At 49.2% G+C, this 23,533-nt stretch overlaps 3 protein-coding genes across 3 annotated transcripts; 1 reads left to right on the top strand and 2 right to left on the bottom strand.

Annotated features, from left to right (window-relative positions):
- Positions 1-33: 33 nt before the first annotated feature.
- LOC122923663 (histone H1B-like) lies at positions 34-1,155 on the bottom strand. The gene has a single exon (XM_044274518.1). The coding sequence runs from the start codon at positions 1,101-1,103 to the stop codon at positions 459-461; it is 645 nt and encodes a 214-aa protein (XP_044130453.1). The 5' UTR covers positions 1,104-1,155; the 3' UTR covers positions 34-458.
- A 5,025-nt stretch (positions 1,156-6,180) lies between these two features.
- On the top strand, positions 6,181-13,425 carry LOC122923661 (histone H4-like). Its single transcript, XM_044274515.1, has 2 exons — positions 6,181-6,351; positions 13,285-13,425. The coding sequence occupies exons 1-2, from the start codon at positions 6,181-6,183 to the stop codon at positions 13,423-13,425; spliced, it is 312 nt and encodes a 103-aa protein (XP_044130450.1).
- A 949-nt stretch (positions 13,426-14,374) lies between these two features.
- LOC122923660 (histone H2B 1.1-like) lies at positions 14,375-14,755 on the bottom strand. The gene has a single exon (XM_044274514.1). It carries the CDS (start codon positions 14,753-14,755, stop codon positions 14,375-14,377), a length of 381 nt encoding a protein of 126 aa, XP_044130449.1.
- Between the last annotated feature and the right edge of the window lie 8,778 nt (positions 14,756-23,533).

The raw sequence follows: 23,533 nt of genomic DNA, 5'->3' as shown, positions 1-23,533 counted from the left end.
AGCGGGAATTTCAAAAGCCATGGTACTAGTTACATAGCCCCGCCCCCCGTAGCTGCTCAGCATTAACCCGTCAGTGGCCGCCTGCTCCCGCTCCACACCGGAGAAGGGGAGAACAGTCCCGTATTCACTGTGCGGAGAAGAGCGGCTCCATCGCTGCGCTGGTGTCCAGGGATAGAGCGCACGATCCCCCTGCACGCACAGTACACTCAGCGGCGGCATCACTACCAGCAGAGGGCGGGGCGCAGTGAGGGGCGGGGCGGTTATCAGCCGAGCAGAGAGGCCCTGATAGACTGAAGAGAGCGGCGCTGACAGGGTTAACCCTATTCCTTCCCGCAGAGGAGCCGGAGCCCCGCCCGCTGTGAGCGGAGAACGAGGGCAGAAGGGCGGAGTGGAGCTCGTCTGAGGAGGAGGTGGTGGCTCTGAGAAGAGCCTTTGGGGAGAGGTGCGGGCGGCGCCGGTTACTTCTTGGCCGCGCTCTTCTTGGCTTTCGCCGCTTTCTTAGCCGGACTCTTGGCAGCCTTGGGTTTGGCCGCCTTCTTAGCCGGACTCTTGGCCAGCTTCTTGGGCTTGGGGGCAGCCTTCGGCTTCTTGGGGCTCTTGGCTGCTTTCTTGGCCGCGGCTGGTTTCTTGGTCTTTTTCGGGCTCTTGGCCGGAGCCTTCTTGGGCTTCTTCGGGGATTTAGCGGGTTTCTTGGCCGCAGTAGCTGCAGGTTTCTTGGCTGCCGGCTTCTTCTTGGCCGCCTTGTCCTTGGTCTCCTGCTGCTTCTTGTTGAGCTTGAAGGAGCCGGAGGCGCCGCTGCCCTTCACCTGGGTGAGGGTCCCCTTGGTGACCAGAGCCCTGATGGCCACCTTGATGCGGCTATTATTCTTCTCCACATCGCATCCTCCTGCAGCCAGAGCCTTCTTCAGGGCGGCCAGAGACACCCCGCTGCGCTCCTTGGAGGCGGACACGGCTGTGACGAGGAGCTCGGACACGCTGGGACCGGACGGCTTCTTGCTTTTCTTGGCGCCCCCTGCAGCGGCGGATTTCTTCGGCTGCCTCTTGGACTTGGCGGCCGCTTCGGCGGGAGGAGCGGCGGCGGCTGCTGGCGCGGTCTCTGCCATCTTGTGTGGGACTGAAATACAAAGACTTCTGTAGAAAACACTGAGGCCGGAGCCGCCTCTTATATGTGGAGCGCTGCGCAGTGATTGGCTGCTGAGCTCCGCCCTCCTGCGCGGCTATTGGCTGACACTAGACACAGGCCCCGCCCTCACCCCTCAGCCCGGCTGCAGCTCCGCTCTCCCCTTGTGCTTCCCTGCCCGGGAGAAGAGCCCTTTAGCGGCTAGAACCGGACAGCAGAGGCCGCCTTCTCCGCGCCTGCCTCCTCCCGGACATCCCCCCTCACCGTGTGCCGCCGTCTGTGGCGGAGGAGGCGGGAGCAGGCCCCGGGATCTCCGCCACAGTCCTCCCGCTCTGCCTGACGTTCTGCACATCCGGCTGGATCCGGCCCGATGGCTCCGCTGCGGGGGCTCGTTCCCTCTCTTCCCGGCCCTCGCCCCCATCCCAGGGCTCTTCCCCACAAGGTGGGGCCGCAGGAAGCTGCTCGGACGCTGCGGGGAGGAGCTGGAGCCGCGGAGAGCCCGGGAGGGTAACACAGGCGGCGGCCTCCGCTCCCTGCCGGCTCCCGGGCTCCAGTGCTCCGTGTCCCCGCACATTCCCCGCTGCAGTGATGCCGCCTCATGTGTGTACAGGGCTCTCAGGGAGCAGAGATGCGTCTTGTGGCCAGGGCTGCAGCAGAGGGGGTGCCGGTACAATGGGGCAGAGTATGGACCCCGCTTTACTGACCCCCGGAAATATTCTGGGGAGTAAGAAATGTGGAGAAAACTGCCCCTATAATCCCCCTCATTGCACCTCCGTAATCTCAGGACAATACGGCAAAGTACAGTATAGTACAGCACAGTATATTATAGTATAGTACAGCACAGTATAGTATAGTATAGTACAGCACAGTATATTATACCATAGTACAGCACAGTATATTATAGTATAGTACAGCACAGTATAGTATAGTGCAGCACAGTATATTATAGTACAGCTCAGTATAGTACAGCACAGTATAGTATAGTACAGCACAGTATAGTATAGTGCAGCACAGTATATTATAGTATAGTACAGTATAGCATAGTATAGTACAGCACAGTATATTATAGTATAGTACAGCACAGTATATTATAGTATAGTACAGTATAGTATAGTATAGAACAGCACGATATAGTATAGAACAGAACAGTATATTATAGCACAGTATATTATAGTATAGTACAGTATAGTATAGTACAGCACAGTATATTATAGTATAGTACAGTATAGTATAGTACAGCACAGTATATTATAGTATAGTACAGCACAGTATATTATAGTATAGTACAGCACAGTATATTATAGCACAGTATATTATAGTATAGTACAGCACAGTATAGTATAGCACAGTATATTATAGTATAGTACAGCACAGTATATTATAGCACAGTATATTATAGTATAGTACAGCACAGTATATTATAGTATAGTACAGCACAGTATATTATAGTACAGCACAGTATATTATAGCACAGTATATTATAGTATAGTACAGCACAGTATATTATAGTATAGCATAGTACAGCACAGTATATTATAGTATAGTACAGTATAGCACAGTATATTATAGTATAGTACAGCACAGTATATTATAGTACAGCACAGTACAACATAGTATACCATAGTACAGCACAGTATATTATATTATAGTACAGCACAGTATATTATAGTACAGTATATTATAGTATAGTACAGCACAGTATATTATAGCACAGTATATTATAGCACAGTATATTACGGTATAGTATAGTGCAGCACAATATAGTACAGCACAGTTTAGTATAGTACAGCACAGTATATTATAGCACAGTATATTACGGTATAGTATAGTGCAGCACAGTATAGTACAGCACAGTATAGTATAGTACAGCATAGTATAGTACAGCACAGTATATTATAGTACAGTATATTATAGTATAGTACAGCACAGTATATTATAGCACAGTATATTACGGTATAGTATAGTACAGCACAGTATATTATAGTATAGTACAGCACAGTATAGTATAGTGCAGCACAATATAGTACAGCACAGTTTAGTATAGTACAGCACAGTATGGTATAGGACAGTATATAGTATGGAGGCTGGTAATATCATGTGGAGGCTGTAATATCATGTGGATGCTTTAATGTAGAGGCCCATAATATGGAGGCTGTCATATAATGTGGAGGCCGGTAATATAATATGGAGGCTGTAATGTAATGTAGAGGCGGGTAATATTGAGGCTGTCATATAATGTAGAGGCTGGTAATATAATACAGAGGCTATAATGTAATGTTGAGGTTGGTAATATAGAGGCTGTAATATAATGTGGAGGCTATAATGTAATGTAGAGGCTGTAATGTGGAGGCTAGTTATATGGAGGCTGTCATATAATGTGGAGGCTGAAAATATGGAGGCTGTAACATAATGTTTAGGCTGTGATGTAATGTAGAGAACGGCAATATGGAGTCTGTAATATAATGTGGAGGCTGGTAATGTAACACGTAGACTGTAATGTAGAGGCCATTAATACAGAGGCTGTAATATAACATGAAGGCCGACAATGTTAAATGGAGGCTGTAATATAATGTGGAGGCTGGTAGTATAGAGACTGTAATGTAATGTAGAAGCTAGTAATATGGAGGCTGAAAATATGGAGGCTGTAGAGGACGATAATATTAAGTCTGTAATATAATGTGGAGGCCGGTAATGTAACATAGAGACTGTAATGTAGAGGCCGTCATACGGAGGCTGTAATAGTATGTGGATGCCGGTAATGTTAAGTAGAGGCTGGTAATATGGAGTCTGTAATATAATTTGGAGAATGGCAGTATAGAGGCTGTAATTTAGAGGATAGTAATATGGAGGCTGTGATGTAATGTAGAGGATGGTAATATGGAGTCTGTAATATAATGTGGAGGCTGGTAATGTAACATGGAGACTGTAATGTAGAGGCCGGTAATATGAAGGCTGGAAATGTAACATGGAGGCTGTAATATTATGTGGAGGCTGTTATATAATGTGGACGTTGGTAATGTAATATGGAGGCTGTAATATAATGTGGATGCTTTAATGTAGATGCCCATAATATGGAGGCTGTCATATAATGTGGAGGCTGTAATGTAGAGGCCAGTAATATTGAGGCTGTCATATAATGTAGAGGCTGGTAATATAATACAGAGGCTGTAATGTAATGTGGAGGTTGGTAATATAGATGCTGTAATATAATGTGGAGGCTATAATGTAATGTGGAGGCTAGTTATATGGAGGCTGTCATATAATGTGGAGGCTGAAAATATGGAGGCTGTAACAATGTTTAGGCTGTGATGTAATGTAGAGGACGGTAATATGGAGTCTGTAATATAATGTGGAGGCTGGTAATGTAACATGTAGACTGTAATGTAGAGGCCAGTAATACAGAGGCTGTAATGTAACATGGAGGCCGGTAATGTAACATAGAGACAGGTAATGTTAAGTGGAGGCTGTAATATAATTTGGATGCTGTAATTTAATGCAGAGGCTGGTAATATGAAGGCTGTAATATATTGTGGAAGCAGTGCTGCAATGTGGAGAACGGTAATATGGAGTCTGTAATATAATATGGAGGCTGGTAATGTAACATGTAGACTGTAATGTAGAGGCCAGTAATACAGAGGCTGTAATATCACACAGAGGCCGGTAATTTTAAATGTAAGCTGGTAATATGGAGGCTGTGATGTAATGTGGAGGCTGGTAGTATAGAGACTGTAATGTAATGTAGAGGCTAGCAATATGGAGGCTGAAAATATGGAGGCTGTAACATAATGTTTAGGCTGTGATGTAATGTAGAGACTGATAATATGAAGTCTGTAATATAATGTGGAGGCCGGTAATGTAACATGGAAACTTTAATGTAGAGGCCGGTAATACGAAGGCTGGAAATGTAACATGGAGGCTGTAATCTAATGTGGAGGCTGGTAATATAGAGGCTGTAATATGATGTGGAGGCTATAATGTAATGTAGAGGCTGAAAATATGAAGGCTGCAATATAATGCTGAGGTTGATAATATAAAATAGAGGCTGAAATGTAATATAGAAGCTGCAATGTAATGTGGAGGCTGGTAGTATGGAGGCTGTAATATAATGTGGAGGCTGTAATGTACTGTGGAGGCTGTAATGTACTGTGGAGGCTGGTAGTATGTAGGCTGAAATGTAATGTAGAGGCTTATAATATGGAGGCTGTGATGAAATGTGGAGGCTGAAAATATGGAGGCTGGTAATGTAATATGGAGACTGTAATGTAGAGGCAGGTAATAGGGAGCAGTAATATAATGTGGAGGCGGGTAATGTAATATTGAGGCTGTAATGTAATGCAGAGGCCGGTAATATGAAGGATGTAATATAATGTGGAGGCTGTAATATAATATGGAGGCTGTTATATAATGTGGAGGCCAGTAATATGGAGGCTGTTATATAATGTGGATACTGGTAATGTAATATGAAGGCTGTAATGTAGATACTTTAATATAATGCAGAGGATATAATGTGCAGGCCGGTAATGTTATATGGAGGCTGTAATATAATTTGGAGTCTGTAATGTAATGTGGAGGCTGGTAGTATGGAGGCTGTAATGTAATTTACAGGCTGGTAATATGGAGGCTGTAATATAATATGGAAGCTGGTAATATAATATGGAGGCTGTAATGTAATGCAGAGGCTGTAATAAAATGTGTAGGCTGTAATGTAAGGTGGAGGCTGTAATGTAAGGTGGAGGCTGTAATGTAATGCAGAGGCTGGTAGTATGGAGGCTGTAATATAATGTGGAGGCTATAATGTTGAGGTTGATAATATATTATAGAGGCGTTAATCTTTAATATAATGTCATTTACAGGCTGGTAATACGGAGGCTGGAAAATGAAAACCACCAGCACTTCTGAGCTCAGCCAATCAGAGCGGGAGGGCGGGGCCTGGAGTTCAGGCACAGCCCCGCCCCCAGAAAGGAGACCTCTCCGTGCAGTTCTCCTCCAGGTCCGCCCATGCTCCATATAAAGGAGGGCTCTGGGCTGAGCAGTCACTGCTTTCTGCTCACACCTAGAAGATGTCTGGTCGCGGTAAAGGAGGGAAAGGGCTCGGGAATGGCGGCGCCAAGCGGCACAGGAAGGTGCTCCGTGATAACATCCAGGGCATCACCAAGCCTGCCATCCGCCGTCTAGCTCGCAGGGGAGGCGTCAAGCGCATCTCCGGCCTCATCTATGAGGAGACCCGCGGGGTTGTAAGAGGCAGCCCTGATCATCCAGCAACATTTCCAACACATATATATATATAGCAGACTGTCATGTTTCCCTCCAGCCACCAGAGGCCACTGTGGCTGAGTAGGACAGTGAGAGGAGTTGTTTCCAGAGGACAAGGAGTTAAGTGTTTTTCCCGGGCTGAGCAATGAGCCTGGGCTGAAGGTGTCTGAGGACACAGGAAGAAGGACGCTGTGCACTGAGAGGGAGATCCACAGGGAAGATTAGAGCGATTTCTCCCTGCCTGCTGTGACACGGTATCTGTGTGCTGTCTGCTGTAGTGTGAGGCACTTACCAGAGGAACTGTGAGTGAATTCCAGGCCCTGCCTGATTACACGTCCAGAGCTGCTGATTATCTCTAACCAGAGTTACAGAGACTACAAAGAGAGGCCAGAGCTGAGCCACGCTGAAGCAAGCAAGCAAGCAACCAGATCGGGACCCAGACTGTACCTGCCTGCATGTGCGGACACCGAACTGTGAGTGCACTGATGCTAACCTGAGCTAGGACATAGTGGAATAGGATTTAGTTTAGTGCACCGTAGAGGTGCACCCCGGGTAGCGGGGACAGATAGGACTACCTAGAAGAGAGTAGCCTGCTATTGTCTGTACTTGTGGTTGTGATTCATTTGTGTTCTTTATGCAAATTTCCATTATCTTTGTTGTGAATTCTCAAGCTGTTCATATTGTAAATCTGCTTCTCCGGCAGTTAGAGTTCTCTTTTAATAAAGCCGGTTTCTACTTCAGCCTCCTTGTCTGCTGCACTGTACTTGAGTCCTGCTCTACGGTCTCTTCCTCTGCTGACCGTTACAAGTGGCGCTGCGAGCAGGGTACAGTCACAGAGATGGAGGCGGCTGAAGGCAATGTGCATGATGTTAATGTGAGTACCTCAGGCAATGGTGGAACCCTTACAAGGGCCCTTCCTATTGGCACGTTGTTCAACTTGCTACCCAAATTTGATGGCCAGAACATGACACTGTCAGACTGGGTGACAAGGTTACAGAATGCTGTTAGGATTTACAATGTCAGCCCAGAACTACAAGTAGAAATTGCTTTGGCCGCTCTCGAGGGTGAGGCCCGAAGAAATGTTCTCCTACAACCAGAAGCCACGCGCAATACATTGCAAGAGATGGTGAGATTCCTGGAAGAAATATATGGGGAAACAGCCAGTGCAGGGCACCTCCGGGCGAAGTTTTTTTACCGGATTCAACGGGAAGATGAAGGTGTCTCTCAGTACGCTACAGCCCTACAGGAAGTGTTGGCCGAGGTACAAAAAAAAGAGGCAGATGGGGTTACTGGCATGGGACCCATAGACCGGATACTGCGGGAACAATTTATTCTGGGGCTCTACAGCAATCCCCTGAAACAGGCTCTGCGGGAACGAGTCAGAGTAGACCCTACCCTAACCTTTCGACAAATTTTGGCAGAGGCCGTGACGCGAAACAAAGAAGACGGCTATGCTTCTGGAGTAATACGGACCCAGACCGTTACACCCCCCGGGGTTACAAGAAATGAGGAAGCCCTGGTCAGAGTGGTACAAGACTTGCAGAGCTCCCTGAGTGCCATGCACGAAAAGTTGACACACCTGGAGAAACGGATAGAGTCGCGCCATACTACTGAGGCTGCCTATCCAGCCCGACAACAAACCTATCAGGCGACTCCGTGGGTTCCTACACCCGAATGCCCTTATGCTAGTTTACCATACCATCAAGCCCCTCATTACCCTTCAGTGGGGCCATCCAGCCAAGCTCTGAGGGAACCTCCCACTCGCAGGCTAAAAGTGGGCCGTCAAGGGGCACAGTGTTGGCGGTGTGGAGATCTAGGACATTTCGCCAGAGAGTGTCGGAATAATCCAGCTGGACGCCAAGAGCTGCCGTTAAACTACCGACCCCTGCAGTAGTGGGGCGTACTGCAGGGGAGGTGGAGAGCCAAGTTACCCAGCAAAGCTCCGAACACCTGGTCGCAGGGTGCCCCACTATACGAGCTGAGTTCGAAGGTGTTCCTGTCGACTGCTTAGTGGATACTGGGTCTCAGGTGACAACTATGCCCGAGTCATTCTTCTACCGTTACTTTCAAGCGCTGGCCAAGCCAGAACGAGAGACACTGGTCCGGGTTACAGCGGCAAACCAACAACAGATTCCTGTCACAGGGGTCGTGTGGATGAATGTACGGCTGTGTGGACAGGAAGTGGGGCGGAAAGGTATCTTGTTGGTCCCCGAAACGTTCAAAGAAGATGTGCCGGTGATAATGGGCATGAATATCCTGCGAGAATTGGATCAGATCATGTTCACCAAACGGGGGCCGGGTTACTGGAAACAAGCCACCCCGCACAAACCTACCCAGAAAGCATTTCAACGGCTAATCCGTTTTTGTGGAACACAGAAAAGTGTACCAGCACACCAGGCGGTGGGAACGATCCGAGCGCCAGGAAAGGCTACCTTCACCCTTCCCCCTGGTCGGGAGACCGTGCTGACGTTACCTGTGGGAACTTTCCGTAATCTTGAAGGCATGGAGGTGTTTGTTGAACCAACAGGCCTAGGAGAGCTGGGTCAGGACGTCCTGGTGGCCCGGACACTGGGAGTGGTCCAGAATGGACGAGTACCCATAAGAGCTGTGAATGTGGGATATCTAGAAGTTCCCTTGACGCCAGGGGTGGAACTGGCTCGTGTGTACCTACATCAGGGAGAAATCCTGAGTCAGAGAGAAGTGACTCTAGCTCCGGTAGGGGATGCTGGTTCGACCCTGGCAGTTACTGCCAGTGCAGAAGAGGCGCCGACCCCAGAATGGAATGGGGGAACCATCTTGGATCAAATGGAGATAGATGTTAAGGCTCTCAGTTTAGACCAACAGCGAGCAGTTGAAACCATGCTGTGGGAGAATCAGGCTGCGTTTGCCCGCCACGCCGATGACTTTGGCTGCACGAATGCTATCACACATGAGATACCGACGGGGGACACTCCACCAATTCGGGAGAGATATCGACAGATTCCGCCCAAGTTGTACCAGGAAGTGAAGACGCTATTGAAACAGATGATAGATTCCGGAGTGGTGCGGGGAAGCCAGAGCCCTTGGGCAGCCCCAGTGGTGCTTGTCAAGAAGAAGGACGGCACTATTCGATTTTGTGTGGATTACCGGCGGTTGAATGCTTGCACTGCGCGAGACTCATATCCTCTGCCACGCATCGAGGAGTCTCTGACGGCTCTAGGACGAGCCAAATACTTCTCCACCCTGGATCTAGCAAGTGGGTACTGGCAAGTACCAGTGGCTGAGCAGGACAAGGCAAAGACAGCATTCATACTCCCCATGGGGTTATTTGAATTCAACAGGATGCCATTCGGACTGACTAATGCCCCTGGAACCTTCCAGCGGCTGATGGAGAGATGCCTGGGAGACCTGAATTTTGAAGCCACTCTGATATACCTAGACGATATCATCGTATACTCTGCTACTTTTCAAGAACACTTGAATCGGCTAGGGCAGGTACTCGAGCGACTGCGATCCCATGGACTGAAGGTAAAGCCAAAGAAGTGTCATCTCTTCAAGAGGGAGATCGAGTACCTGGGCCATAGGGTGTCCCAAGACGGAGTGCTACCGTCCCAAGACAAAGTGGCTGCAATACGACAATGGCTAGTGCTGAGAACACTGCGTGAGTTGAAGGCCTTCCTGGGACTGACTGGGTACTACCGGCGGTTCATCAAAGACTACGCAAAAATAGCGGGCCCTCTGAATGAGTTGTTGAGAGGAACGGCTGGGCAACCCAAGGGCCAAAGTATCCCCTGGGGACAGAAACAGGAAGAGGCCTTCCAGGCCCTGAAAGAAGCCCTGACATCGGCCCCCATCTTGGCTTATGCCGATTTTGATAAACCATTCATCTTAGCTACTGATGGCAGCCTCTACGGACTTGGGGCAATCCTGTCGCAGGTACAGGATGGACATGAGAGAGTGATCGCTTATGCCAGTAGATCCTTGCGAGATACGGAGCGAAACCCCCATAACTACAGTTCCTTCCGGCTGGAACTCCTTGCCCTGGTGTGGGCTATGACGGAGAAATTTGCAGGATATCTGACAGGAGCTAAGATCTTCGTACGGACGGATAACAATCCCCTGGCCCATCTGGGTACGGCCAAGTTGGGAGCCCTGGAGCAACGCTGGGCGGCTCGCCTCGCAAAGTATGACTTCTCAATTCGCTACCGCTCCGCTACAGAGAACACTAATGCTGATGGTCTCTCGAGGGTTACTTTTGAAACTCCAGTAGGGGATATGGATGAACAAAAGGAAGAAGATGAAACTCCTGACTTCCGCAAGTTCGCTCCCCCAACAGTCGCGGCCCAGACAAGTGGGGAGGCCCGTAAGCTACCCAAAGCATTGGGGAGAACTAATGAAGAATGGGGCAGATTGCAAGATGAAGACATTGGACTGCAGCAAATGAAAAGCTGGGTAACCCAGTGCAGGAAACCCAACAAAGAAGAAAGGACTGATCTGGATGCCGAGATGAAGTCCGTTCTACATCAATGGGACAGACTGGAAGTGCATGGAGCTGTTTTGTTCCGCAAGTGGCAACAGCCTGCCGACCTAGAGGCGAGGTGGCAGGTAGTGATACCCAGAAGAATGGCACGGGAGATAGCCAAAGAGGCTCATGAGTTTGGAGCTCACTTCGGGCCAGTCAAGACATACCAGTGGCTGCAGCGTTATGTGTATTGTCCGCGACTGGAGGCCACAGTTGAAGAAGTTTGCCGACAGTGTCGAGTGTGTGAACTCACGAAGAGTACAGAACAGAGAGCACCCCTACAGTCCATCCAGACCACAGAACCGCTGGAAGTGTTGATGATAGACTATCTTCTTGTGGGACAATCGTCAAGAGGTCCACAGTATTGCCTGGTCATGATCGACCACTTCTCCAAGTTTGCAGTAGTCACCCCAACTCGGGACCAGACGGCCGAGTCCGCTGCACGAGCCATTTGTCAAGACTTCATTCGGGTCTATGGGTGTCCAAAGCGGATCCATTCAGATCAAGGGGCGTGCTTTCAAGGAAAAGTGATGGAAGAGCTACATCGACTGTACGGCATTGAAAAATCCAGGACAACTCCTTATCATCCCCAAGGAAACGGAGCCTGTGAGCGCTTTAACCGCACATTGCTGCAAATGCTGAGGACGCTAGGAGAAGACAAGAGGGCACACTGGCCTGACTACCTGCCAGAATTAGTCTGGGCTTACAATAATCGTGTCCACACCACCACCGGTTACACCCCATACATGTTACTGTTCGGTAGGGCTGGTCGAGAGATCGTGGAATTAAACCTAGAACAGCCAGAAGACCTAATAGAGCGATCAACCACCTCATGGGTGAAAGAACACCGTCGGCGTCTCCAGACCATTCGCCGGTTGGCAGGTCAGCGGTTACAGGAGAGAGCTCATACAGACCGTCCTCCAGTTCAGGAGGTTCCATTGCAGCCTGGGGATCGGGTACTGGTACGAGAGAAACGTCCCAGAGGCAAGTTGAGTGAGCGTTGGGAAGTACAGCCGTATAAAGTGATCAAGAGAGTGTACCCTAATGGTCCGGTCTACGAAGTGCAGGTTGAGAATGAGGAATTTGCTTCACGGACTCTACATAGGAATATGTTACGGCCATGCCGGTCCAAAGATCCCGCACCTGTTCAGAGGACACCTCCTCCTGCCCCATACTCAGAACTTGTTATCTCTGATGGAGATTATGGTGAAGACTGGTGGACTGCTCCCAACACTGAAGAAGCCTCCCAGGTTACAGGTGATGAAGGCACTGTCACAGAACCATTGCCAGCCCGTAATGGAGAGGGGCCCTCGGACACACCCGAACCTCCTATTGTGGTGGATGAATCCAGACTGGCAGTTCCTAGTGGAGAGAGTCAGGTCGTAACAGATAGCCAGGACCTCCGGAGATCCAGTAGGCTTACTGCAGGGGTTCCACCAAACAGGTACGCTGCTGATGAGTTCATTTGGTCCACCTGTATGTATTGTGGACAATGTTGTACTGCTGTATAAAAAGTTACATTAACCATTATTTCTATGGACTATATAGCAAGGCCGAGGACGGCCACCTTTAAGTGGGGAGGCATGTAAGAGGCAGCCCTGATCATCCAGCAACATTTCCAACACATATATATATAGCAGACTGTCATGTTTCCCTCCAGCCACCAGAGGCCACTGTGGCTGAGTAGGACAGTGAGAGGAGTTGTTTCCAGAGGACAAGGAGTTAAGTGTTTTTCCCGGGCTGAGCAATGAGCCTGGGCTGAAGGTGTCTGAGGACACAGGAAGAAGGACGCTGTGCACTGAGAGGGAGATCCACAGGGAAGATTAGAGCGATTTCTCCCTGCCTGCTGTGACATGGTATCTGTGTGCTGTCTGCTGTAGTGTGAGGCACTTACCAGAGGAACTGTGAGTGAATTCCAGGCCCTGCCTGATTACACGTCCAGAGCTGCTGATTATCTCTAACCAGAGTTACAGAGACTACAAAGAGAGGCCAGAGCTGAGCCACGCTGAAGCAAGCAAGCAAGCAACCAGATCGGGACCCAGACTGTACCTGCCTGCATGTGCGGACACCGAACTGTGAGTGCACTGATGCTAACCTGAGCTAGGACATAGTGGAATAGGATTTAGTTTAGTGCACCGTAGAGGTGCACCCCGGGTAGCGGGGACAGATAGGACTACCTAGAAGAGAGTAGCCTGCTATTGTCTGTACTTGTGGTTGTGATTCATTTGTGTTCTTTATGCAAATTTCCATTATCTTTGTTGTGAATTCTCAAGCTGTTCATATTGTAAATCTGCTTCTCCGGCAGTTAGAGTTCTCTTTTAATAAAGCCGGTTTCTACTTCAGCCTCCTTGTCTGCTGCACTGTACTTGAGTCCTGCTCTACGGTCTCTTCCTCTGCTGACCGTTACAGGGTGCTGAAAGTCTTCCTGGAGAACGTCATCCGGGACGCCGTCACCTACACCGAGCACGCCAAGAGGAAGACCGTCACCGCCATGGACGTGGTCTACGCGCTCAAGCGCCAGGGCCGCACTCTCTACGGCTTCGGGAGTTAATGCTGCCTCCGTCCTCACAGCACAAAGGCTCTTCTCAGAGCCGCCCACATCTTCCCGGGGAGAAGCTACAATTCCTTCTGCGCTCAGCCACTGAGGGGTTAACACCGCCCGCACATCAGGGGACGGAGAGCCGGACAATTGTCCGAGAACAGCGGCGCCCTGTGCTCAGTACAGCCGGAGGTCTACAATCCCGAGCCCCGGGTGTTCTCCACCGCTCCTGCCCCCGCAGCCACAAGACGAGCTGTGCTCGGAGACTGAGGGGTTAACACCGCCCGCACATCATGGGGCGGAGAGCCGGACAATTGTCCGAGATCAGCGGCGCCCTGTGCTCAGTACAGCCGGAGGTCTACAATACAGAAAGCCCCAGTAATGTAAATCCCGAGCCCCGGGTGTTCTCCACCGCTCCTGCCCCCGCAGCCACAAGACGAGCTGTGCTCGGAGACTGAGGGGTTAATCCGTCCCGGAGCTGCAGAGACAAAGACGCCAATGAGCGGCGCTGGTACGGGTCACATGACCGGCTCCTCCTGTAGATCAGCGGCTCAACTATAGGCGGGAAATTCAAATGAGCGACGAGATCCTGAGCTCTCCCCGCCAATAGCAGAGCTCTGGACCCCTCAGCCGTTATGTGCCCGTAGGAGCGGAGCCTCGTCCTCCTGTCCTGAGCGGCCGCACAGCTTGTCCCCAGAGAGCGCCACACTGAGAAGGATGATGGGAGTAGTGAATGGGCATGGAGGAGGATGGGAGTAGTGAATGGGCATGGAGGAGGATGATGGGAGTAGTGAATGGGCATGGAGCAGGATAGCTTGTATTGTAACTTCCACTAGCGGTACCGCATCTCATCTAGCTGACAGTGAGGAAACCGCAGCCACTGTGAGAACGGGGAGCAGCTCTGCTGGAGACAGGGTGGGGGCTCTGAGAAGAGCCTTTGGGTCCAGAGAGCGGGGGGCGCTCACTTGACGCTGGTGTACTTGGTGACGGCCTTGGTGCCCTCGGAGACGGCGTGCTTGGCCAGCTCTCCGGGCAGCAGCAGGCGCACGGCGGTCTGGATCTCCCGGGAGGTGATGGTGGAGCGCTTGTTGTAGTGAGCCAGGCGGGAGGCTTCCCCTGCGATGCGCTCGAAGATGTCGTTGACGAAGGAGTTCATGATGCCCATGGCCTTGGAGGAGATGCCGGTGTCGGGGTGCACCTGCTTCAGCACCTTGTAGACGTAGATGGCATAGCTCTCCTTCCTGCTCTTCCTCCGCTTCTTGCCGTCCTTCTTCTGGACCTTGGTGTCTGCTTTCTTGGAGCCCTTCTTGGGCGCTGGGGCGGACTTGGCGGGCTCGGGCATGCTGGGAGCTCGGTTGTCACTGCTGCAGAGCGGAGATCAGTAATGAAGAGAAGCCCCGCGCAGCTCCTTTTATTGCGGCCGCAGGTAAGGTGGGCTGGAGAGAGACGGCTTCCTATTGGTGGAGAAGAGGGGGCGTGCCCCCAGTGTCATTTCCAGATGATCTGCTCATTGGCGCTAATTTCTGGTTCCCTGATGAAGAAATTCAGTAATTTCGAAACGCGTTGGAAGTATTCTGGTCCTAGAGAGCATCCATCCTGAGTGTGACGTTGCACGAAAGCAGCGTCCTCGTGGATCACCAGCCTGGGTTCCCCTCACGTGCACGCGTCACCGGCCGGGACCGTGCGCGTTCGTAAGTGGAAACCTGAAGATACAGCTATCATAACCACCCGACAACACAAGCACCAGGAAGATCAGGAAGGAGTCCGAATAACATAGCAACACAGGCAAGTGACACTATACACATATATATACCGGTACTGCCTTCTTTATCTGTGGAAATAGATGACTTACTGGAATAACTTATTGACTAGAGTTGAGCGAACACCTGGATGTTCGGGTTCGAGAAGTTCGGCCGAACTTCCCGGAAATGTTCGGGATCCGAACCCGACCCGAACTTCGTCCCGAACCCGAACCCCATTAAAGTCAATTGGGACCCAAACTTTTCGGAACTAAAAAGGCTGTAAAACAGCCCAGGAAAGGGCTAGAGGGCTGCAAAAGGCAGCAACATGTAGGTAAATCCCCTGCAAACAAATGTGGATAGGGAAATGAATTAAAATAAAATAAATAAAAATTAACCAATATCAATTGGAGAGAGGTCCCATAGCAGAGAATCAGGCTTCACGTCACCCACCACTGGAACAGTCCATTGTCAGATATTTAGGCCCAGGCACCCAGGCAGAGGAGAGAGGTCCCGTAACAGAGAATCTGGCTTCATGTCACCAGAGAATCAGTCTTCATATCATAGCAGAGAATCAGGCTTCACGTCACCCAACACTGGAACAGTCCATTGTCAGTTATTTAGGCCCCGGCACCCAGGCAGAGGAGAGAGGTCCCGTAACAGAGAATCTGGCTTCATGTCACCAGAGAATCAGTCATCATATCATAGCAGAGAATCAGGCTTCACGTCACCCACCACTGGAACAGTCCATTGTCAGATATTTAGGTCCCGGCACCCAGGCAGAGGAGAAAGGTCCCGTAACAGAGAATCTGGCTTCATGTCAGCAGAGAATCAGTCTTCATGTCGTAGCAGAGAATCATGCTTCACGTCACCCAATACTGGAACAGTCCATTGTCATATATTTAAGCCCCGGCACCCAGGCAGAGGAGAAAGGTCCCGTAACAGAGAATCTGGCTTCATGTCAGCAGAGAATCAGTCTTCATGTCATAGCATAGAATCAGGCTTCACGTCACCCAACATTGGAACAGTCCATTGTCATAAATTTAGGCCCCGGCACCCAGGCAGAGGAGAGAGGTCCCGTAAAAGAGAATCAGTCTTCATGTCATAGCATAGAATCATGATTTACGTCACCCAACACTGGTACAGTCCATTGTCATAAATTTAGGCCCCGGCACCCAGGCAGAGGAGAGAGGTCCCGTAACAGAGAATCTGGCTTCATGTCACCAGAGAATCAGTCTTCATATCATAGCAGAGAATCAGGCTTCACGTCACCCACCACTGGAACAGTCCATTGTCAGATATTTAGGCCCAGGCACCCAGGCAGAGGAGAGAGGTCCCATAACAGAGATTCAGGCTTCATGTCAGCAGAGAATCAGTATTTATGTCATAGCAGAGAATCATGCTTCACGTCACCCAATACTGGTACAGTCCATTGTCATAAATTTAGGTCCCGGCACCCAGGCAGAGGAGAGAGGTCCCGTAACAGAGAATCTGGCTTCATGTCAGCAGAGAATCAGTCTTCATGTCGTAACAGAGAATCTGGCTTCATGTCAGCAGAGAATCAGTCTTCATATCATAGCAGAGAATCAGGCTTCACGTCATCCACCACTGTAACAGTCCATTGTCATATATTTAGGCCCAGGCACCCAGGCAGAGGAGAGAGAGGTCCCGTAACAGAGAATCTGGCTTCATGTCAGCAGAGAATCAGTCTTCATATCATAGCAGAGAATCATGCTTCACGTCACCCAACACTGGAACAGTCCATTGTCAGATATTTAGGCCCCGGCACCCAGGCAGAGGAGAGAGGTCCCGTAACAGAGAATCTGGCTTCATGTCACCAGAGAATCAGTCTTCATATCATAGCAGAGAATCAGGCTTCACGTCACCCACCACTGGAACAGTCCATTGTCAGATATTTAGGCCCAGGCACCCAGGCAGAGGAGAGAGGTCCCATAACAGAGATTCAGGCTTCATGTCAGCAGAGAATCAGTATTTATGTCATAGCAGAGAATCATGCTTTACGTCACCCAACACTGGTACAGTCCATTGTCATAAATTTAGGTCCCGGCACCCAGGCAGAGGAGAGAGGTCCCGTAACAGAGAATCTGGCTTCATGTCAGCAGAGAATCAGTCTTCATGTCGTAGCAGAGAATCAGGCTTCTCGTCACCCAATACTGGAACAGTCCATTGTCATATATTTAGGCCCCGGCACCCAGACAGAGGAGAGAGGTCCCGTAACAGAGAATCTGGCTTCATGTCAGCAGAGAATCAGTCTTCATATCATAGCAGAGAATCATGCTTCACGTCACCCACCACTGGAACAGTCCATTGTCATAAATTTAGGCCCCGGCACCCAGGCAGTGAAGAGAGGTCCCGTAACAGAGAATCTGGCTTCATGTCAGCAGAGAATCAGTCTTCATGTCATAGCAGAGAATCAGGCTTCACGTCACCCAAAACTGGAACAGTCCATTGTCATATATTTAGGCCCCGGCACCCAGACAGAGGAGAGAGGTCCCGTAACAGAGAATCTGGCTTCATGTCAGCAGAGAATCAGTCTTCATGTCATAGCAGAGAATCAGGCTTCACGTCACCCAAAACTGGAACAGTCCATTGTCATATATTTAGGCCCCGGCACCCAGACAGAGGAGAGAGGTCCCGTAACAGAGAATCTGGCTTCATGTCAGCAGAGAATCAGTCTTCATATCATAGCAGAGAATCATGCTTCACGTCACCCACCACTGGAACAGTCCATTGTCATAAATTTAAGTCCCGGCACCCAGGCAGAGGAGAGAGGTCCGGTAACAGAGAATCTGGCTTCATGTCAGCAGAGAATCAGTCTTCATATCATAGCAGAGAATCAGGCTTCACGTCATCCATCACTGTAACAGTCCATTGTCATATATTTAGGCCCAGGCACCCAGGCAGAAGAGAGAGAGGTCCCGTAACAGAGAATCTGGCTTCATGTCAGCAGAGAATCAGTCTTCATGTCATAGCAGAGAATCAGGCTTCACGTCACCCACCACTGGAACAGTCCATTGTCAGATATTTAGGCCCAGGCACCCAGGCAGAGGAGAGAGGTCCCATAACAGAGATTCAGGCTTCTTGTCAGCAGAGAATCAGTATTTATGTCATAGCATAGAATCATGCTTCACGTCACCCAACACTGGTACAGTCCATTGTCATAAATTTAGGTCCCGGCACCCAGGCAGAGGAGAGAGGTCCCGTAACAGACAATCTGGCTTCATGTCAGCAGAGAATCAGTCTGCATGTCATAGCAGAGAATCAGGCTTCACGTCACCCACCACTGCAACAGTCCATTGTCAGATATTTAGGCCCAGCACCCAGGCAGAGGAGAGAGGTCCCGTAACAGAGAATCTGGCTTCATGTCAGATTTTTTTTATTTTATTTTTTTCACATTTTGTACGGCGGACGGGTCCGGCGGTCCAGAGGACACGCCCGTCTGAGCCCGTCCGGGCCAGGAGGGACCAGAGAAACCAGAGCGGTCAACCTGGGTCTCATACCTCAGATCTGCGAATCAAGTACGATTCACAACAACTGTTGGCACTACAAAACAGGGGCACAGATATCCCTGGTACTATTTTAACCAAAGCTTTTAAACTTAAGATTTTAAAAACGCCTATTTTTAACCATTCGCCACAAACCATAGATAGCACAGACCCAAAATATCCAGAACAAAATAAACGGCCCCCGAAAAGAAAATCCCTCCACACTGACTTAAGATGTGCCTTAATAAACGCCAGATCGGCAGTTAAGAATAAATTTGAAATTCGCGATTTGTGCATAGATAGAAATGATGAATGTCTGTTCATTACGGAATCATGGTTTACAGAAGAGTCCAGGGTAGACATCGGGGAAATGCTCCCACCAGACTACAAGATCATCATAAAGAACAGACCTAACAAACAGGGGGGAGGGATAGCGATTGTACATAAAAACACAATAAAAATAACAGAAATTAACCTTCCTACGGAAAACCCATCATGGGAAACACTCACAGCACGTTTGACGATCGAAAATAAATACACAATAATAATAGCGTTATGTTACAGACCCCCAGGACCCCGCACTCATTTCACAGACAACTTCATAGAATGGGCCACGGATCTCACAATAAAACATCATAGACTCCTTATTCTAGGGGACCTTAACCTTTGGTTCAACGATAAGCAAGATACCCCAGCCCAAAAAGTCACCACACAGCTCGACTTAGCCCAACTCACCTTAAGGGTCGACAAACCCACACATAAAGCGGGTCACCTGCTCGATCCGATTTTTGAAAAAAATCTAAACTTAACGGTAGAAGATCCAGAAGAATTGCTCTGGACCGACCATAGACTCATAGCCTTCGAACTCCACATCCCAATTAACACGAAGCAGCTAACCACAGGAGAAAAAAAAAATCGACTTCAAACTGCCCTGTGAGAAACTCACATTACAATTTGACGACATCGTCAAAAAAACGGCGGACCAACTTGCCCCCTTGAGACTGGTAAAGAAATCAGGGAAAAAAGCACCGTGGTAAACGAGAGAACTAAAAATAGTGAAAATAGAATGCAACAGACTAGAGAGGGCATGGAGGAAAAATCCGATAGAAGAATCACAGCTAAAATATAAGACCCAACTGACGATTTACCACAAAGCAATCTTTAAGGCCAAACAAGATCATTTTGCTAGCGAAAACGCTGCTCAAAAGCCTAAAAAGATCTTTCAGATCATTTTCGATCTGGCTAACCCCGATGGCCTCAAAACCACCATCCCCGAATCCCAAGACCTCTGCAACGACATCTCAAAAATTTTTAAACAAAAAGTCGACGATATCCAAAACGACATCCTGCAAGCTCAACAGGCAACTGTCCCCCCCATAGAGAACAACGTGACAAACCCTACTCACACCTTCACCCTATGCCCATTAAAACTTGAAGACCTAACAAAAAGCATGAAAAACATGTCCAAAGCAACTTATCCCCTCTCCAATATCCAAACTAAATCTCTTATTGAATGCACGACCACCATTGCCCCGTTAATTCTAACAATTATAAATGACTCCTTTCTCAGTGGCAACGTCCCTGAGACTCTCAAGTTAGGAATCATAACTCCCCTCCTCAAGAAACCAGGAGCAGACATAAATATAATGGCCAACTTCAGACCGATTACCAACATCCACCTAATAGCTAAAATCATGGAGACAGCAGTGGCAAGCCAACTCCAGCTGCACGTAGAAAAGCATCGACTTCTAGATGAACACCAGTCGGGCTTTAGGCCAACACACAGCACGGAATCAGCCCTGGTCAGCCTATGGGATGAAGCCCTAGGGGTCGCAGACGAGGGAGGGGGGACCTGGTTGGTCCTCATAGACATGTCGGCAGCTTTTGACACTATCAGTCATCCCATCCTCCTAAATAGATTAAAAGCTGACATCGGAGTAGATAGCCACGGACTTACCTGGTTTGACTCCTTTCTGAAAAACAGAACTCAGAGAGTCAAACTGGGCTCATTCTTTTCCCCAGTCGAGAAGGTGGAGTGGGGAGTCCCTCAGGGATCTCCCCTCTCGCCATTACTCTTTAACATATATGTCCGACCTCTGCTCGCTATCCTGAAGGAGTATAACATCAGCTATGAGTCTTATGCGGACGATACACAGATCCTTTTGAGAGTATCGAAATCCGCTGATGACTACAAGCTCACGCAAGAAGGACTAAATAAGGCCAGGAACTGGCTAGCACATAACCACCTCAAACTCAACCCGACCAAGACTGAGCTTATTGCACTACATAAAACACCTGAGGCTGCCGCCCCGTCTATCTTCGGGGAAAACGTTGCCATCGCCACACAAGGAAAGAGTCTGGGGATAATCTTGGATCAAGAAATGAGCCTCCGTCCCCAGATTAAAGAAGTAATACGGAAAGCAAACTTCGCCCTATTCCTTCTAAAAAAAGCCCTACCGTTTCTCCCCAACACATGCAGACGGGTCGTGGTGGGAGCTCTAGTCAACTCCCACCTGGACTATGGTAATGCAATGTATGCGGGGCTGCCAGAGAAAGATCTGGGAGCTCTGCAACACTGTCAAAACAGAGCCATCCGGCTCATCAAGAAACTAGACTGGACAGACTCTGTCACAAAAGCACGCAGGGAACTCCACTGGCTCCCAGTGAAAGAGAGAGTGCAGTTCAATCTGTGCTGCTTAACACACAAAGCTCTCTACAAAACAGGTCCCATCTACCTGCAAAAGAAGATAACACGTCACCATCCTCCTAGAGAACGGAGATCCACCTCAGCCTCCCTTCTGTCGGTGCCAAGAACCCGCCTCAAGACAAGGGGGGACAGACGTTTCTCAGTATTGGCCCCCAAGATCTGGAACTCCCTCCCAGAACACATTAGAACAACATCAAATTACCTGGAATTTAGGAAGTTGGTTAAGACCTGGCTTTTTGTGTAGGATGATGTAGGGGCCCACCAATATAGCCGTCGACAAGCGCTTCGATCGGATTGAGTTCCTCTAGAGCGCTATACAAGGACTTAGTAACATAACATAACATAACAGAGAATCAGTCTTCATATCATAGCAGAGAATCATGCTTCACGTCACCCAACACTGGAACAGTCCATTGTCAGATATTTAGGCCCCGGCACCCAGGCAGAGGAGAGAGGTCCCGTAACAGATAATCTGGCTTCATGTCAGCAGAAAATCAGTCTGCATGTCATAGCAGAGAATCAGGCTTCACGTCACCCAACATTGGAACAGTCCATTGTCATATATTTAGGCCCCGGCACGCAGGCAGAGGAGAGAGGTCCCGTAACAGAGAATCTGGCTTCATGTCAGCAGAAAATCAGTCTGCATGTCATAGCAGAGAATCAGGCTTCACGTCACCCAACATTGGAACAGTCCATTGTCATATATTTAGGCCCCGGCACGCAGGCAGAGGAGAGAGGTCCCGTAACAGAGAATCTGGCTTCATGTCAGCAGAGAATCAATATTTATGTCATAGCAGAGAATCAGGCTTCACGTCACCCAACATTGGAACAGTCCATTGTCATAAATTTAGGTCCCGGCACCCAGGCAGAGGAGAGAGGTCCCGTAACAGAGAATCTGGCTTCATGTCAGCAGAGAATCAGTCTTCATGTCATAGCATAGAATCATGCTTTACGTCACCCAACACTGGTACAGTCCATTGTCATAAATTTAGGCCCCGGCACCCAGGCAGAGGAGAGAGGTCCCGTAACAGAGAATCTGGCTTCATGTCACCAGAGAATCAGTCTTCATATCATAGCAGAGAATCAGGCTTCACGTCACCCACCACTGGAACAGTCCATTGTCAGATATTTAGGCCCAGGCACCCAGGCAGAGGAGAGAGGTCCCATAACAGAGATTCAGGCTTCATGTCAGCAGAGAATCAGTATTCATGTCATAGCATAGAATCATGCTTTACGTCACCCAACACTGGTACAGTCCATTGTCATAAATTTAGGTCCCGGCACCCAGGCAGAGGAGAGAGGTCCCGTAACAGAAAATCTGGCTTCATGTCAGCAGAGAATCAGTCTTCATATCATAGCAGAGAATCATGCTTCAAGTCACCCACCACTGGAACAGTCCATTGTCATAAATTTAGGCCCCGGCACCCAGGCAGAGGAGAGAGGTCCCGTAACAGAGAATCAGTCTTCATGTCGTAGCAGAGAATCAGGCTTCACGTCACCCAATACTGGAACAGTCCATTGTCATATATTTAGGCCCCGGCACCCAGACGGAGGAGAGAGGTCCCGTAACAGAGAATCTGGCTTCATGTCACCAGAGAATCAGTCTTCATATCATAGCAGAGAATCAGGCTTCACGTCACCCACCACTGGAACAGTCCATTGTCAGATATTTAGGCCCAGGCACCCAGGCAGAGGAGAGAGGTCCCGTAACAGAGAATCAGTCTTCATATCATAGCAGAGAATCAGGCTTCACGTCACCCACCACTGGAACAGTCCATTGTCAGATATTTAGGCCCAGGCACCCAGGCAGAGGAGAGAGGTCCCATAACAGAGATTCAGGCTTCTTGTCAGCAGAGAATCAGTATTTATGTCATAGCAGAGAATCAGGCTTTACGTCACCCCACACTGGTACAGTCCATTGTCATAAATTTAGGCCCCGGCACCCAGGCAGAGGAGAGAGGTCCCGTAACAGAGAATCTGGCTTCATGTCAGCAGAGAATCAGTCTTCATGTCGTAGCAGAGAATCAGGCTTCACGTCACCCAATACTGGAACAGTCCATTGTCATATATTTAGGCCCCGGCACGCAGGCAGAGGAGAGAGGTCCCGTAACAGAGAATCTGGCTTCATGTCAGCAGAGAATCAGTCTTCATATCATAGCAGAGAATCA

The sequence above is a fragment of the Bufo gargarizans genome, unplaced genomic scaffold (assembly GCF_014858855.1).
Source record: "Bufo gargarizans isolate SCDJY-AF-19 unplaced genomic scaffold, ASM1485885v1 original_scaffold_1801_pilon, whole genome shotgun sequence".
Classification (NCBI taxonomy): domain Eukaryota; kingdom Metazoa; phylum Chordata; class Amphibia; order Anura; family Bufonidae; genus Bufo; species Bufo gargarizans.
Note: the sequence above shows the minus strand (reverse complement) of the source record. Positions and strands in the feature narration are given on the sequence as shown.